At 39.9% G+C, this 16,636-nt stretch overlaps 2 protein-coding genes across 3 annotated transcripts in view; both read right to left on the bottom strand.

Moving 5' to 3' along the window:
• The window catches only part of LOC124185803 (colorectal mutant cancer protein), a 43,821-nt gene extending 32,543 nt beyond the window's left edge, over positions 1-11,278 (bottom strand). Inside the window, exon 1 of one of the 2 annotated variants that reach the window (XM_046576930.1) lies at positions 10,705-11,278. In XM_046576930.1, coding sequence (XP_046432886.1) covers positions 10,705-10,814 — 110 coding nt within the window. In that variant the 5' untranslated portion in view covers positions 10,815-11,278. The remainder of the gene's footprint in view (positions 1-10,704) is intronic. The other variant, XM_046576931.1, reaches the window with a different exon arrangement.
• Positions 11,279-13,493: 2,215 nt separating this feature from the next.
• Positions 13,494-16,309, bottom strand: LOC124185806. The gene is made up of 4 exons (XM_046576934.1): positions 16,171-16,309; positions 14,908-15,288; positions 14,025-14,789; positions 13,494-13,863 (listed from the first exon to the last, which is right to left on the bottom strand). Exons 2-4 carry the CDS (start codon positions 15,252-15,254, stop codon positions 13,587-13,589), a joined length of 1,389 nt encoding a protein of 462 aa, XP_046432890.1. The 5' UTR covers positions 15,255-15,288; positions 16,171-16,309; the 3' UTR covers positions 13,494-13,586.
• Between the last annotated feature and the right edge of the window lie 327 nt (positions 16,310-16,636).

Genomic DNA, 16,636 nt, shown 5'->3' with positions numbered 1-16,636 from the left:
GTGTTCAAGCTTTACAACACGCAAGAGACGTCGGATAGTTATCGTCTACAAAATTCCGACGACGACTGTATACCCCTGTACGGCAAGAAAAAAAAAAAAAAAAAAAAAAACAATCTTTTTAAATATCACGACGTTTCAGAGGGTAGAATTTATACTTTTATTTTTTATTTTTTTACTTCACGCTCTTGTCTAATTCAATTATCTATTACGTAATTATTAATCGCTGGGCGGCAGCACGCAGATAATAAATACTGCAGGATTCAAATTTCCTACGTACTTTTTTTCTACAAGTTTTCAAAATTTGACTCATATTCTCACTAAATATTATAATAGTTGACAATTTTTTTAATTTTTTTTTTCACCGGTTGTACGTAGACACTTGGCGAAAGAAGAAAAAAAAAAAATTATACAATATTGCCAAAGAAATGACATAGAATGTGATGAAGTAGTTTGAAAAAATTGACAAATATTCTTTTCGATAATTTAATGAGGTTATTTAATACTTGAAAAAAAGTAACGATGCTGACCGATTTCTCTCGGTCAAATATAATATATATATATATATAACATATGTATATTTATACATTATCCTCGAGCAAAAATTAAACAAATTACAATATCAAATAAAAGTTCAAGAGATCATTTTTAATGAATTTTGTTCCTCGGCTTAGCAAAAACGTACGTCACGTTGTTCTACGTAAAACTAATATCTAAATTCACGCGTATCTGATACGCAGACGGGTAGAATCACAATGGGCATTGAATTCCATGGGTGTATGTACAGGTAATATACATACGTAATACACGTAGATACGTATAGTAGGTACAGCCGTTTATAACCCAGCCAGTCAGTCAGTCATCCCGCAGATATTTACAATTGAATTATACGCACAAAATGGTTGGGCCGTCCTGCGTTTCCATCCCGCACGGAGAGTTTTATATATATATATATATATATATACATATGCATATATACATATGCGTGGGTGTGCGCGTACTCGGTGGTTTGCACACAAGTCTCCGTGTATCCATATATAGCAGAAAATGTGCTAAATTTACGATCGTTGCGAATCCGTGCGGCGGCGGTTTTCGTTCTCGATTATACATGCCTGGCCACTAGGTAAGCTCCGATACGTCTATGTGTATATAACACATGTCTACATCTATATGACATATACATTCGGAAACAATGAAGATCGAGGGGTGATGCGGGAAAAAATATTCGCGCGACGCGAGGAATTTTGCAAAAGTTAACATACCGCGGGTGTGTGAAATAAATTAGATCAAACAAATATGTGACAACCTTTGTGAAAACGCGTGAGACATTTTTTTCGTGTATATAATATGGGACGTTGGAATATCGTAGGTAAAAAGAAAGAAAGAAAGAAAAAAACAAGTAAACTTAAAAATTTTACATTGCTTGTACAGGATCTTCGAATTTCTCGCCTCTCACGATCGGCTAAACGCTTTGTGAAAGCCGGTTGGATTTCCAGATGATATTGCGAGCCTGAGTAAACAATTAGCAAGTACATGGCTCGTAAAATAAGGCGGATGATATGATCAGCTTGGGTGCGGATAAACATATCTCGTGAAATTGGTTCGCCGACGAGAAAACAGCGGTAAACAAATTTAATCCCTTGTATTACAGGCGTACTCATATTATAAGAAACACTCCGAGACGATACAGAGTGCAAAAAAAAAAAAAAAAAAGAACGTCGTCGGGTTTAATAATTAACAATTATAATATTTGTACGTTATCGAATTTTCAACTACGTTAATAACGAAACCTGTTGAAAAATTGTAAAAATTAAAAATACATACGTATGTCTAAATTTGTCTGTTTCAATATCTCGAAACTGGAGTGGTTTGAAAGAGTTTTTTTTTTTTTTTACTTCATTTTTTGTATTATAACAATTTATTCTACACCCTGACAGATTTCAGATTCCTACGATAATTTATTAACTGACACGCGAATGATATCTCGGAAACTGAATTTTGCTTCATATTTTACGATCAGTTAAATTATTCAACTTTGCGAATGAATGTGCCGGGGAAAAAAAAAAAAAGAAAAAAAAAAAAAAAATGAGCGAATATTACAGAAATGTTAATTTCCGTTTTTATACATACCAAGAGACTAAAGATAATCCTCTTGTTCAAGAGTAACTCAACCTTTACTTTACAAAGAAATTTAGCACGAGGTTGGTTGGTTTATTTAAGAGATTCGAGGAAGTTGAGCTTGTCTCACTCCGCCTCCCCTCTCCGTCCCTCTTTTCCTAAACTTTTTACGCGAGTTTTAGTAGTATACCTACTGCAGCGGTGCGACGGCGGTACAAGATATATAAGCCGTGATTGCAGACTAATTAAAGAAACCGAAAGCAAGGGATGCGACCGAGGAGCAAACTCGACGGCGCATTATAACTGAGGACCGGAAAAGTATAAATTAAAATTTAATAATAAAAGAGGGAAACGCGGAGGGATTTGAAAACGAAATTGCGGCATGATTAGTCGCGTGAAAATTTACGGTATAATAACTATATATGTATATCTAAAAATTACATAATAAAACGCTCGAAATAATTGCTCGACAAAGGTCGTTTCAATTTTTTTTTTTTTTTTTTTTTTTTTTTTTATAGATTTATAGTAGCTTTCACTTGGCATGTTTAAATCTAAAATTTTTACGTTTTACGGGGTAAATTTTATGGGAATACTCGCCCGACAAAATGCATACGTGACGCCATGGATATTTAGACCAGGTGCCCAAAGTGCTGCGTACATTCCCGGGGATGTAGTTTGATTTTGTAATTTTTTTATTTTTATTACTTTGTTCGAAATTTTTGTTCCATTATCGAGATCAGCTAAACCTGCATTTTACAAGCGTACGTAATGGGAATGCAAAAATTTTTGCCGCGGTTTTATCGCGCGGAATTATTTTTTCACAGGTCAGCCGATATTGTAAAAGAGATCGGAAAATCGAACGAGCATGGTTGACTCTATCCTCTGGGAATAAAAAAGAAATCTATTCAAATATGCGTTACAATAACGACGTATACCTAAGTAATCATAAATAAAATGCCATAATACGAGAAACTAATTCAAATTATTCGAAAAAGCTTTGGTATTACTTGAAAAATTGCAGAGATTAAGAGTAGTAAGCTGAAGATTAGAAAAAAAAAAAATGAAATAATTCACGGTCTACATACGTATATATCGAAAATAGGAAATCAATGGAAAAAAAAAAGGACAAGAATCAAAAAAATAAACAATAGGAAATACACATCTAATATCGTAAATTCCATAAATCTGTAATAAGTACACAGAATCGACTATAAACAATTCTGTGCCACTATATATGCATAAAAGACGAGTTAGGAATGTAAAACATTGATGGATGGTACGTGTTGTAATCCACGTATAGTCATATAACATATCCGTTATTATACACGCACGATACCTGCAGGGAAATGTACATACATGTACTACAGGGGAGGAATTTCCGTGGGAGAGTTGCACATGGTGTAAATAGTCAAATCGTGTCGTCATCGAAAAACAACAACAACGACACGTGTCGACGTTGTTGTTATTATTATTATTATTATTATATTAAAAATACACGATGATATATACAATATATCGACGTTGAACGTGTATATCGAGGTGGAGACGTTTTTATATCGGAGCTGCACCAACGCCTCAAAGGTCAAGGGTTAAAATGAAAGATCCCGACTCACGCGCTGTACGCGATATTTCACCCTTACATATACATACGCTATCTAGCATCGCATATATTCGACGACCTTATAAATATCTAACGAATCCCTCCGCCGTGCGCGAGTGGTTTGCCATTTCTATTATCTCAAATATATATATAATGGGGGTAGAATTTTCGCTCGGCAAATCAACCGGGAATAAAAAGGAATACGTGTGATAAACTTGTTACAGACGGACAGACAGAGAGGGAGTAATTAAAGAGGAGGGTCGTATATGTATCGTTTTATCGAATACGCAAAGCCTGCAGAGTGAGTCACTTGCCATAAAACAGTAGAACTTGCCGCCACCCTTCTCAACGTTTCACGGATTAGGGGTTGCCCCCCTGTTTTCCTATCCTCCTCGCTTCTTCGTCATGATTCTCTCTCACTTTTACCCTCGCGACAGTGTGTGCAACTTTTACTTGCTGCGGACGCAATGCAGTGTCGACTGTTTCAACGGTGAAACAGCATTTGCAGGGTGTGCTTTATTTACATGTAGATGTAGGAATTTATACGACGATTAAATTGAAGAACTATACAGTTTAATTTATCAATACGATAAAATACGATTATCGAAAATATGACGTTAGAAAAATAAAGTTGAACGTGCCAAAGAAACGGACAAAATTCGCTTCACAATGGAATCGGTCTAAAAATGTTCCAAGTGAAAAATAGAAGATTCAAGAATTTTTCATCGAAAATATTAAAAGTCCTGTAAAACGATATAAAAAAAACATGGGCCCGGTATTGAAATGATGGGAAATGAAAGTACAGTTTTTGAGAATTAAAAAAAAAAAATAGTTCCTTTTCAAAATCATTCTGAATATTTATGAATGATAGAGTAGCTGAATAAAGAATCTGATAAAAATTTAGGGTGCCTGTTTAAGAGCTGTAAAAATTGCAGAAAATCTTTGAAACAAAATCAGAAATGGTGAGGGTCAGACCTTGGTCGAGTTCCTATGGAATTCCCCTTACTTTATACTCCACGAAGTTATCTGACAGCGGAAATGGACAGGCGATCCACGTCGACCGGTAAAACCTTTCAAACCCAGAAACTCTGCACCCTTGCAGTCTGTACATGTATATGTACCATACATGTGTGCATATATATATATGTGTGTGTATATATATGTACGTACATAGTTGATGCGGCGACGCGCTGCAGTGAAACGAGGGTGAAGGGTGTGGGTGCAGAGCACACCTATGCCTTTGTTGTTTTATTTCTACAAACCGATATCGATGATTTACGACCCTCTTTCTCTCTCTCTCTCTCTCTCTCTCTACATATACGCACATGTAGGTATATGGACGGAGGCATATGGTGATTGGGACGTCCTATCACATTCACATGTTACACATAGGTATGTGTACTGTATGTATGATACATGTATAAATAGGTATGTTAGGATGGTTGAAAGAAATCAACTGTTTTATTTTTTTTCAAAGTCGCATCGTTAATAATTGCAGGAAGAGGAAATAAGATGCCTGTCGAAATTTGGCAGAAGCGGATCAATAGACTTCAACTACTATATTAGACAAATCTTGTCTTGCGCCAATCTTCGTCGACGACGAGATTCGTTTGCACCGTTACAGCTCCTATTTATTACCTTATATACACGTAATAACGACGATTATGCTATCCGTTATATATTGTAATTAGGATAGAGGAAAAAAATAATCACGATCATCGTCACACAAGAAATTAAGAGGGAAAAACGAGATTGAAATTCGTTATATTTACAGCAGATAATATACGATGCATTTTTAGGAAACACAATTTTTCAAGTTCAATTAACTTGTAAACACAAGAATATGTAAAAACAAATACTCGTTATGTTTCACAAACTTGATATCTATCTTCAGATTTCCTCAAATTGCACAAAAAAAAAAGAAAAGATATGATTTTTCACTTTTCTCTTCATGTTTCGTTGGGTTTTTGCGTTACTGATAACAAAAATCCAAAAACAAAAGAAGAATGGAAAATTTCTTCATCGCGAGTGATTTCATCCTCTCTCTTTATTTTCATCTATATTCTCGTTTTAGCCTTTTTTTTCAAATCATTATTATTTCATCCCCCCACGCTCGTCTTCGAGTACCTACAGAGAACAGTCCTCGAAGGTCCTCGAAAATGTTCGTTCGTCATCCCGGCGCGGTAGTTCTTGATCCTTGATCCTTGATCCTTGGTTAGGGATCCCCTCTAACTTTTGATGTAAATTACAAAAACCGTGCGCGGACGGCAACGAAGTAAGTTCTCAAGTGGCGTTAAAACAATCGTCGTCATCGTCATAATCGTCAGGGGGATTGCTCTCCACAGTTCGAGCACCTATTTTTCAAATACATGTACAACAACATCATGTACACGATACATGCGTAAATACGCTCAACTTTGCAACGAGGAAACGACGCCGAAGAGAAGAAAGACACGGGCAGCTTATCGATTTGGCCTGTTTTCGTCTTGCAGTGCAGCAGCAGCAGCAGCAACTCCTTCAACAACTCGCTCTCACCATCGGCAAGAAATTCTTCGCGCAAATCTCGCGAAAATACTTATTTTTATCGGCTGTAGGACTGCGGTATTTCGATTCGATAATTCGATAAAGCTCCAAATTTTCAATCATTATAGATGAAAAAAAAAGAGAGAAAAAACAGCCGTATAAAAATAATACTCAACGGAAATTATTCCGGAGCTTGCAGAGGAAATTTAGCTACAGGTACACGTCCGTATCGATTTTCATTCACGGATTATTTTTAGTTCCACGTGAGTGCTAATTAAATGAAGAAACGAAGAAAAGAGAGAATTAATGGGAGTGAGATATAAAAAAAAAAATAGAAAAAAAAACCCAGATAACAACGACATATTGCGAAAATCCAAGCATATAAGCGGATTTCTCCGCACGATTTTATACGGATTCGAATCACGCGCGTCAGTGATTTCTGAGTCCCTTTTTACCCTCTGCACGATGCAGTCCCTGTCGCCAACGTTATTTGAAAGAAAACGCTGCTGCCGATTTAAAGCGTAGAAAATGTGGATCGATGGATCAGGAATTAATCGTAAACGAATATACGTGTGGTGAATATTTAAGATGGTGTATCAATTTTTTCATTTCTCTGTCTTTCTTCTTTCTTCAACGCAAGTTTATCGTACCTATAATAATATTAAGCCATGACATTGCTATTCCAATATAACGTTAAAGATATTTTTCTTCATATGCATAGAAAAAACAAGATTGAAGTTGGTAACGTGAACGCGACCAGAGATCGAAATAAAAACCATTGATTTACAATTCGAGAGACCGATTTTAGTTTCCAAAATTAGAGTAGAATTATGGTCTCAATATTTATAAATAATTAACCAGTCGAATAAAAAATCTGAAAAAATTCAAGGTACTGTTTCAGAGTTGGGAAAATTGCGGTAAAAACATTTTGACGCTGGTTGGGTTCCCATGGAATTCCCCATATTGCCCATATACATTCTTTACCTTCGTCTTAAATTATACCAGGCACCTGTGGCGCCGTAGTAACCACCCCTGTAAGTATCGGGAAGAGACTCGTTGCAGTTTTTCTCCCTTCTTCCCCGAGACTACTTTTATCGCACGTAAAAGGGGATTTTTCAGTCCGATTTTAAGATCGTAAGCTACAAGGGAAGGAGGGGGTGAAAAATATACGGGGGTCTCGTTGGATGCTGGATAACGAGGTCTGGGCCATAGGTGCCCATACATGCAACGTGAACGTGATGTAAACGAGACAGGAGGAATAAAAAGAAAAATATACCAGAAAAGGAGAACACGATATACCGGTGATTTTATTTTTTTCTTCCCCCAACGAAAGAAGAAAAGTTCGTTACGCAACGAACAAGGCTTACAAAATCGTGCGATAATAATTGGTACTGTTGGTATACGTGTAAAAGGCATCGGTACAAAGAAAAAGAAAAATTGTCGACAAAGACACGCTCTCGTAAAAATTGATAAACAACTAATACTGTGACATTCGATTTGCATAAGATTTTGTTTGCTTCTGGGCCGAGAGAAAGTAGAGAAAAAAGAGTAGAACCGATTAAGTAAAAAGTCGCCCGTTGATTGGACTCGAAGGGCAAAAAACTGAGAAATTCACTCGTTTTCATTCGGCAGGTGGGTAGAGAAAAAAAAAGGTTCGCGAAATTGCAAGCTATCAGAGTCAGCGTGTTGGATGTACATATGTTTGAAACTATACCTATATACATTGTACATCCATGTAAAAGATACACAAGTGTTCACATACCGTACACGTAGGTACATAAGGAGAGAGGAGCCAACTGGGTCGAAAGAGAAGCGAGGCATGTGCTCGCAATTTATGGATACGCATTACACGCCGTAAGGCGATGCATTACGTAGGAAAATGGACTCTGAATGCTTACGGCAACGCAACTCTTGTTATTACCGTTGGTCGAGGTATTATCATTATTATTCTTGTTGTTGTTATCGAATGCATGCAGTAGAGATGCTCGAAGCTTTGGCAAAAGTTACTTTGTCGAAAAAACTATGAGTTAATATAACAAGGAAAGTCTGTTTTCGGATTACGTGTTAAATCATTTTTTCCAAAGAGATTTTTCAACAGGCGACAACATATGTATATATTCATAATACGGTTTGTCAATAAGAGCGGAGAAATGAAAATTACGTACTTTACATTTAAGCAGTAATTTATGTATAAATTATTTCATCGATTCGATGTAATTATATTATAAACGAGCATTCAGTGACAGACCGATAATAGTTATTTAAGTTCAATGAGTTTGAGACGAAGATAAATTACCAAAACAGAAGAGGAGGGAAGTTTTCGCTTCAAATTACGTACAAGATTTGAAAAAGCGACAACGGATTTGGGGGTAAAAATTTACAGACGCAGGTTTCTCTTTCGTTTCTTGTATATGTACACCCAAATGTGGGGGGTGGATGTATTATACACGTATGTATTATTACATATGTACATATATGTGTATATAATGCTACACGAGATTACGGATATTACGTAGTATTTGCCTGCAAGCTAGTGTGTAACCTGACTTTGGATTCGCTGCTTGAAAGCGGGTTGTTTTCAAAGAGATACTAAATCTGTTACAGCGGGAGCGACCCCGCATAGTGAATCATTCATGGAGCAAGCAGCAACTATCCGGGAAACTATAATAAGAATCATCTCCACCATAAATTGGGGCGTCTGTTCGACTGACGTTGGTTTGACGATTCAGAGATATTCTCGAGAAGTGAGGACGATGATACACGAATCGCCGGCGGTGAAAAATCGTCGACCATTGTTGTACCACAAAAACGAAGCGATGAACGATAGGAAATTTCTAATGATCATTATTATTTGTATTACTCCGACTCTTTGTCAATCCCCTGTAATATAATCATAGTTGAAGAATTTGAGACAGTTATGACTTGTCCAGAGCAGTTGAGACGTTCTTTTCCACGAGCAAACGTAAAAAAGTTCTCTTGGTCGCGTCTTCGGGGTAGAAAAATTTAATAACGTGGCAGAGTTACGCACACAGAGGATTCTTGAGGAGAAGAATCTACGTACCAGCTACCCCTGCATCGTTTAAAATGTCGATACACGACGAGCTCTTCTAGCCACTCCTTTTCCCCCCTAAGTTACGTATATTGGTCATGAAAATGCGGCAGGGGTGAGTAGGTACGCCATTACATACATATGTGCCTGTAAGGTATATACCACGTGGATTCCATTGCGTACGGAGCTCACTCGGGCGAATAAATGAAAACCAGAGAGAGCGAAAAGACGTGGAGGAAGGAAACTGGCGTCTGGAGGCAACGTCGACGACGTCGAACGAAATTCTATTCTCCTCCAGCAGCAGTCTGGGGTTTGTTTACACGAGAAGTCAGTCCCCTGGTTCTTGCCTTACCCTGCACAGAGCGCGTCTTGGAATCTCCCGTATATTTCCCTCTTTCATTCCTTCAAACCCTTGGATAAAGAGCACCGACGGCTGTGGCATCGTGTTTACGTTTTTGCCTTATTCGAGAGTGGGAGAAGAGAGAAGAAGAAGAGAGTTGGTGCATGAACGAGACCCACACACCTCTCTCTCACTTTTTCTTTTCTCCCTTTCAAAGCTAATCACGGTAATGAAGAGAGGTGTCGAGGCCCTTTTTCTACGCTTTGTAAACTAATTTATATCCCAGCTGCTGCAGTGTCGTTCAAAGGAAACGAATGAGGAATTGTGGTTCAATCGAGCTCAGAAAACTGCTCACATAAACCGCATGGATCAAATTCTGCACCTTTTCAACTCTCACGCTTTTGTGCACTGCGCACAGAATGCGGCATGTAAAGTATTGAGATAAACTACAATGCTACTAGTGTTTCAAGCCCTGTATCAAGAGGAGATAAAACACAGAGGCCTGCTAACTGGACAAGTTGGTATCGGGTTTAACCAGAAGCCCATCGTCCCACCGATGCTTGCTTCGTTCTTCAACCTGTGCTCTGTGCTAACGATAAGTTTCTTCAACGACTGCTCTTCGAGCTCAGATTCTCATATCAAACGAGAAAAACTGTTTCTGAGACCCGTCGATTTGTTGATTTCCATTTAAAAGTTTGGATAATTGCAACTGACGAGGATCCCTCTAATGTCATCTATTCAACTCGTAAACAAAGCTTTCTACAAAGTAAAAGGAATACAAATTGTTCAATTCTCGCAAAACTCAACTGTTGAATCAACTGTTGGTGACTAGCTGAAATTTACGTATAGAAGAATGAGGAACGAAGAGGCTCAGATTTGCTCCGGCATCTTGTGATCTAAACTGATCTTTTTCATTTCGCTCCTTTTGCAGATGAGTGCATAAAAAGTGATAAAAGCTTTTGGAGCAAGTTCTTTACAAAAGGGACAACTTATACGATACAAACAAAAAATGAGGACTGGATGCAAATTCTTTATCACAGAGTCGTGGAGACGTTAGCAATGAACATTAGTACTGACCTGTCGATGAAGCCATCGCCGTCTCCGTCGCAGGCTTGAAAAAGTTTCCTGACACGTTCCTCGTCGCAGATAGAGCCTGCCTCGCTCTCAGCATCAGCCGCCTTTGACATTATCACTTAACCTTACTTTGATCCATCTCAACAAACGAATACGAGATCGACATTATGAGTATTATTTATTCACCGTTGAAGGGAAAACATGATGCGTAGTATTCGGTGCTTTCTTCTCGTTTCCAGTTTATTTCGCCGGGGTGAAACACCGCGCAGGTTATTTACTGCCCGTGATACTTGTCACCTCGCCTCGCGTCAAACAAAGAGGTTCCTTACATATTCGGTTGGAGGACCGAATTTCCGACTCGACACTGATGCGAACCTTCCGCGATGCTTCATTGCCCGGTTTTTACTGCGAAAACATGATCCTCGCGAAACGCGGGGCGAATTCCGGCGATCGGAACCCTCGCACTCGTGCCAAATGACAGCGAGTCACTAACCCTAACCTCAAATCCAACTCCCCCCCCTGCCCGATACTCGGCGAGCAATAAAGACTATCGATCACACCTCACGCCCGTCAAATACCTCTCTAGCAGAGAGAAACCTGAGAGAGCCCACGGAGCGAAAAACTTGGGACAGACTGGTGGAGCTCGGTTTCGTCGGATCTGTGTGTCCGTTCCGTGAACTAAATTCTCGGCGGGTAAGCGATGGACGCAGATAAGGAAGTTTGCTCTGTATTATCTGCTCCGTCGCTGAGCTCTCCGTTTTGCTAACCTATCCATGTAAACTCACACGTACTGGCGAGATTCTGACTTATTTTTCACTCGTGAAAAGAAGATATTTCGTTTAAAGCTACCTTCCAATTGGTCCAGCTGGCGCTTATCACCGTTTTCACGAGTGAAAACTATAGGTGAAAACCAAGTCAGAATCGGGCCCCAGGTATTATCCTTATCAATCAAAACCTTACCGACCAAAATTATAAGGCGAAGTTCGCCTGGCGAACAAAGACGCAGCTAGCCTCTGAAACACTTAAAAAATTATTGATAGTGTTCTATTTCCTTCTAATGTATGATTATGTTAATTGTAAGTTAGATTAGGTTCGCTTCGCCTTTGATCATTAATTTTTCCTCTTTCACGTTCGCAAAAATTTGTTTTCCGTTAACGACATTTTTCAAACGCTTATTGAAATTGATTTTCACCAGTAATAACTTTATATTGATCAGAATTTATTCATGCATTGACTGTACTATTATTATTGTTCGTTTGTTGGATTCTTTGATTTTGATTTGAGCATTGAAACTGTAATTGGATTTCAGATATATCTCAGCTCGCGATATCAACGCCAAAACATCAGCATGTATTTTTGGGATGTGACACTCGTTCAGCTGCATCAAGTACTCGAGGACTACGTCCAGGATATAAGGTCCAGGAAGATTCTCGACATGAAGGATGCGAGGGTAATTGCCTCGAGAGTGTTTAGCAGAGCGAACACCGAAAACGAGGCAAAACGGATTATGATGTATGTCTACAAACATCTGGTTCGTCTGTTCAACACTCTCGGAGCAAATCGTGAACCCTCGCCTCCTCCGGCGGAGCTGCCTGTTCCTGAATCCATGGATGATCCAGCGGAGAGTCCAGCAGCTGCTGAACACGTCGATCCTCCAGCTGCTGAACTTGTTGATCGTCCAACAGAGGGTCCGGCCCCAGTTCCTTTGCCGACAAAAAAAAGGAAACGTAGACATCAGGTTGACCTATTGTTGGAGGCAAAGACCCGATTCGGAGACTCACCTGCCTCCAAAAGACGGCAAAGACATTCACTGGCGGATATGCATGCTTGTGACGAAATAAAACTCGCAAATAAACGAAAAAAAAAGAATGGAAAAAAATTGCGCATCTAAATGTAATTAATATCTAGGCTCTAGATTTTAAGACCTTTCTTTGTAATATTCTGTAAGTGAGTTAGTACGTTTCATGGCATTCCACTTCCTTCCGAACATCCTATTCCGTACCCTCACCGAATGTTCTTCCCCAAGGGGGAGCGTGTTACGTCCTCCAGACTTCATATTCATAGGATGCAATGCGCTGGGAACATTTTGAAGTTTGGTATTTTTATACAATGTTCTACGGCGTATTTTCTGTAATTTCTAACAGATCTTCAAGTTTAACCACCTATTTTCTCAGGCTCTCCGAGTACTTTCAGATAATCAAAGTGGAATTTCAATATGACGGAAAATATGAAAGTTTTGAGTTTCAGTATGGTCCTCCCTCAACCATTACAATCGTACTTCGTGTTCTTCTTTCAATTGCACGTTACAGTCGTAACTTTTAATTGGACCGACATGATTTACCTAATATCATTTGCTGCTGCCTAACATTGACCCCGGCTGCCTGTTCCAACTGTTTCGTAGTCGGTGATATACGCAGTATAAGAATAATCAATAAATTCCTACTCACACACAATGGCGGAGATATTTTTTTACAGCCTCGCTATCGTCTGCGGTAAAATTGAACTCCTCAACGTCCTGCGCCGCCTTCACGTATTCAGCGGCCGTCCAGAGCGCCCGGCAGGCCGCCGAACGACGGTCACTCTACAGACGCGTCGCAAATAAATCGTTCGCTAGCAGCTCTGCCTTCCGCAAAGTGACCGTCGTCAGGACATCTTGGGGCAAAACATCTTGAATCCTAAAGACAGAAAAACTGAGGATTTTTTTTTATCGAATTCATCATAGATGTTATTAATCTACATGTCGTCGTCATTACGTATCATTGACTTGGATTGAAGCTAAAAAATCCAACGCATGAAATTTGAAAAACTTTAATTACACAGACAAAATACATAACAAAATATTAAGATTATACAAGATATTATACATATTCCGTTACAAAGCAGGTTTACTCGGTCAACTTGAGCTTCTCTCTCAGGGTAGGTAGGAGTTTCTTCAATTTCGCTGCATCGTGGCTGAACGCCCACATGATGCACTGCGTGTGTTCCTTGGTCGGTAGTCCACGGAGTTCGGGGTCCGTTTCGAACCATTGAATATGTTTGTTCTTTATTTCTTCGGTTATAGCGCGAAGATTCTTGTTCCTCTCGACGTCCCAGGTGATTTTAGTATCTGGAACTTTTACACCACGAAGCCTTTTGTAGTCTCCCTCCTCCTGCTCGTAGGCTCTGGAAAAAAAATCAAACATGTTACATATTACACCATCTTCAAACAAGAATGAGCAGTTGCCATGAACGTTAATATATCGATGAATCACTTTGGTACAACGTATAAATATAAAGATTAAAAATAGGGCTAATTTCTAGCTCGTCCAACTCTTAAGACTCACTTCAAAATACCCGTATCTTCAATTTCGTATCGATCAGCGAGGGGTTTGTACGCCTGTACCAAGTCCAGGGCTAAATATCCGAAATTTTCTTTTGAACGCCCATTGACGTTGTAGTCGGTGATCCAGTTCTCGTAAACCTCGATCGCCTCCTTCATATTTTTTATTTTCTCCTCGTCCTTAGTACAAGTGATGACCCTCTCCGCCCTCCTGATCAGTCCTGTAATTGCGTGGTATTGATAAGCGACGTCGCGACCCTCCAGAGACTTCAGACTGCTATTCGCTCGCTCTTTGTCCTTAAAGCTGAGTCCACTTTCCTGCTTCTCTTCCTTGTCCACCTTCTCGACCTCTTCCGCCTCCTCGTCCTTCTTCAGCGTCTTCCTCTGGGGCTCGTCACTGTCATCATCACTGTCCGAAGAACTGTCGTGACTTCGCTTGGTCCCCTTCTCTCGTCCTTCTTCCCCACCTGCCAACTCCATATCCTCATCTTCGCTGACCCCCTCAAATTTTTCCTCCACCTGCTGGATCAACTTTTTCAGCTTCGTGGGTTCCGGGCTGTAGCCGAGCAATATGCACTGCGTGTGCTCCTTCGTCGGGAATCCCCTGAAGTCCCCGACGTCGGTCTCGAACCACTGAATGTGGTCCGACTTTATTTTATCGATGATCTCCTTCAGTTGACGATTCCTCTCGATGTCCCAGGTCGTCTCTCCGCTCGGAGTTTTCACTCCGCGCAGTGTCTTGTAATCTCCCTTTTCTTCCTTGTACGCTCTACAACAGAAGGTCAAATGATTAGAAGCGTAACGCTACCTACCAGAAAAAGGGGGACCATGGCACGAATGCATGCAATTAACCGATCACCGGGAATTTTCCTCCGCCATATACTAACCGGTAGAAACTGTCGTCCAGGACTCCGTACTTCTTGGCCAAAGCCCTGAAGCCTTTGACGGTTTCAACTGGTAGATAGCCGAGGTTTTCCTTGCCACGGTGATTTTCTTTATAATCGTTAAGCCAGTCTTCGAATACCTGTTGAGCCTCTCGAAGATTCGTGAGTTTCTCCTCGTCCTTCGTGATTTGAATCGTCCTTTTTGCTCGGCTGACGAAACTGGTGATAACGTGATACTGATAGGACACGTCACGGCCGTCAAGAGCCTTCAGAGTATCAAGGGCCTTCTGTTTGTCCTTGAAACCCATCGCGCTTTCCTCCGGTTCAGAATTCGTCTTCGGTTTAGCCATCGCGAATGTTCAACGAACGCTATCAGCTGTTATCCTGTGAATTAGAATGTAGATACGTTGTAACGATCTGGTTTATATTCGCGCATTTTTGCATGCTTAACTTAAGATATGATGCGAGGTTATCGCTGCGTCACTGTCAATAAATATCAGCACTTGAAACAACAAAATCATTTTGAGAATAATCGAGCTCTCAGCGAGACGACGGATTCATGTAACGAACGCAAAATTTTTGCAAAACAAAGCAGTGAACTCAGTACTATATTTGGACGGTGCGATTGCATACATGGTTTGAATGCTTCTCGGCTTCCGTGCAAAAACCCGAGTAGGCGACGCAATTAAATCAAATGACGTGGGTGTCACTGACTGCGACTGACTGAGCTGGCTGTGCGATATTCTAAAATTGAACGTATTACTCTGCCATGATCAGCACTTTCTCCGCGAAAAAAAAAAACTCTGAAGAAGTTCTAGAACCAAAAATTTCTGGCGTCAAACAGTTTTCAAATGAGATCTAATTCAAACCAGCCAACCAAATTTCTTCTTTAAATGTCAAATCCCACCGATTGGCCGTTATGGCCGCCGCTCGATGCTGAAGTAAACTGTAATTGGTCAACTTTGACTCTTTTTCGTTTGAAAACTATTGGACTCAAATTTTTTTTTACTCTCACAGAACCACAACGACCTTTTTACACGGAGAATCCAGGTACTGCATAAGAATTTCCGTTAACGAGTATTTAGATAGACATCGGAACCGAATTGAAATTGAAACAAGTGATAACAGAAACGGAGAAATTCCTGGATCTATTCTCGAAATGATTACTTTGATCTGCAAAAAAAAAAAAAAAAAATGTAATCGCGTATAACTGAGTTAAAGAATGAGAACGATGATTAATTCATAAAGAAATCAATCACCACTCACCTCAGAGAATGACAAATAAAATAAAAATTATGTAAAATCCTTGGTGTTGTATTCGGACACAGAACACTTAACAGCACTGCCGCACTTCGGATTCGATCATCCGCTTCGAGGACTTGTTCAAGACTGACAAAGTACGTCCAGCGTATTATTTTTATTACTAACCGGTAAACGTGAGCAGCATCAGATATATATATATACATAGAGTAGAAGTGTCGTGTGCCGGATCGATGTAGCCGGCTAGGCCTATCTCCCTCTCTCCCTCTCTCTCTCTCTCTCTCTCTCACACGAGGCGGTTTGAATCAGCAACTCACAATACTCGCCAATCGGCGGCTAGACCGAGAAGCGCTAGAAGGAGAAAGTTTCGCGTAGTTCTCATGCGTGCAAAAGAGACGCAGGCATGTAAACATCTCAGCGGGACCGGCCGCTTAGCGCGTGCATGAATTGTGTCAGAACCGAAAATATACCA

The sequence above is a fragment of the Neodiprion fabricii genome, chromosome 6 (assembly GCF_021155785.1).
Source record: "Neodiprion fabricii isolate iyNeoFabr1 chromosome 6, iyNeoFabr1.1, whole genome shotgun sequence".
Classification (NCBI taxonomy): Eukaryota; Metazoa; Arthropoda; class Insecta; order Hymenoptera; family Diprionidae; genus Neodiprion; species Neodiprion fabricii.
The sequence above is the reverse complement of the archived record's forward strand: the minus strand, read 5'-3'. Positions and strand labels throughout refer to the sequence as shown.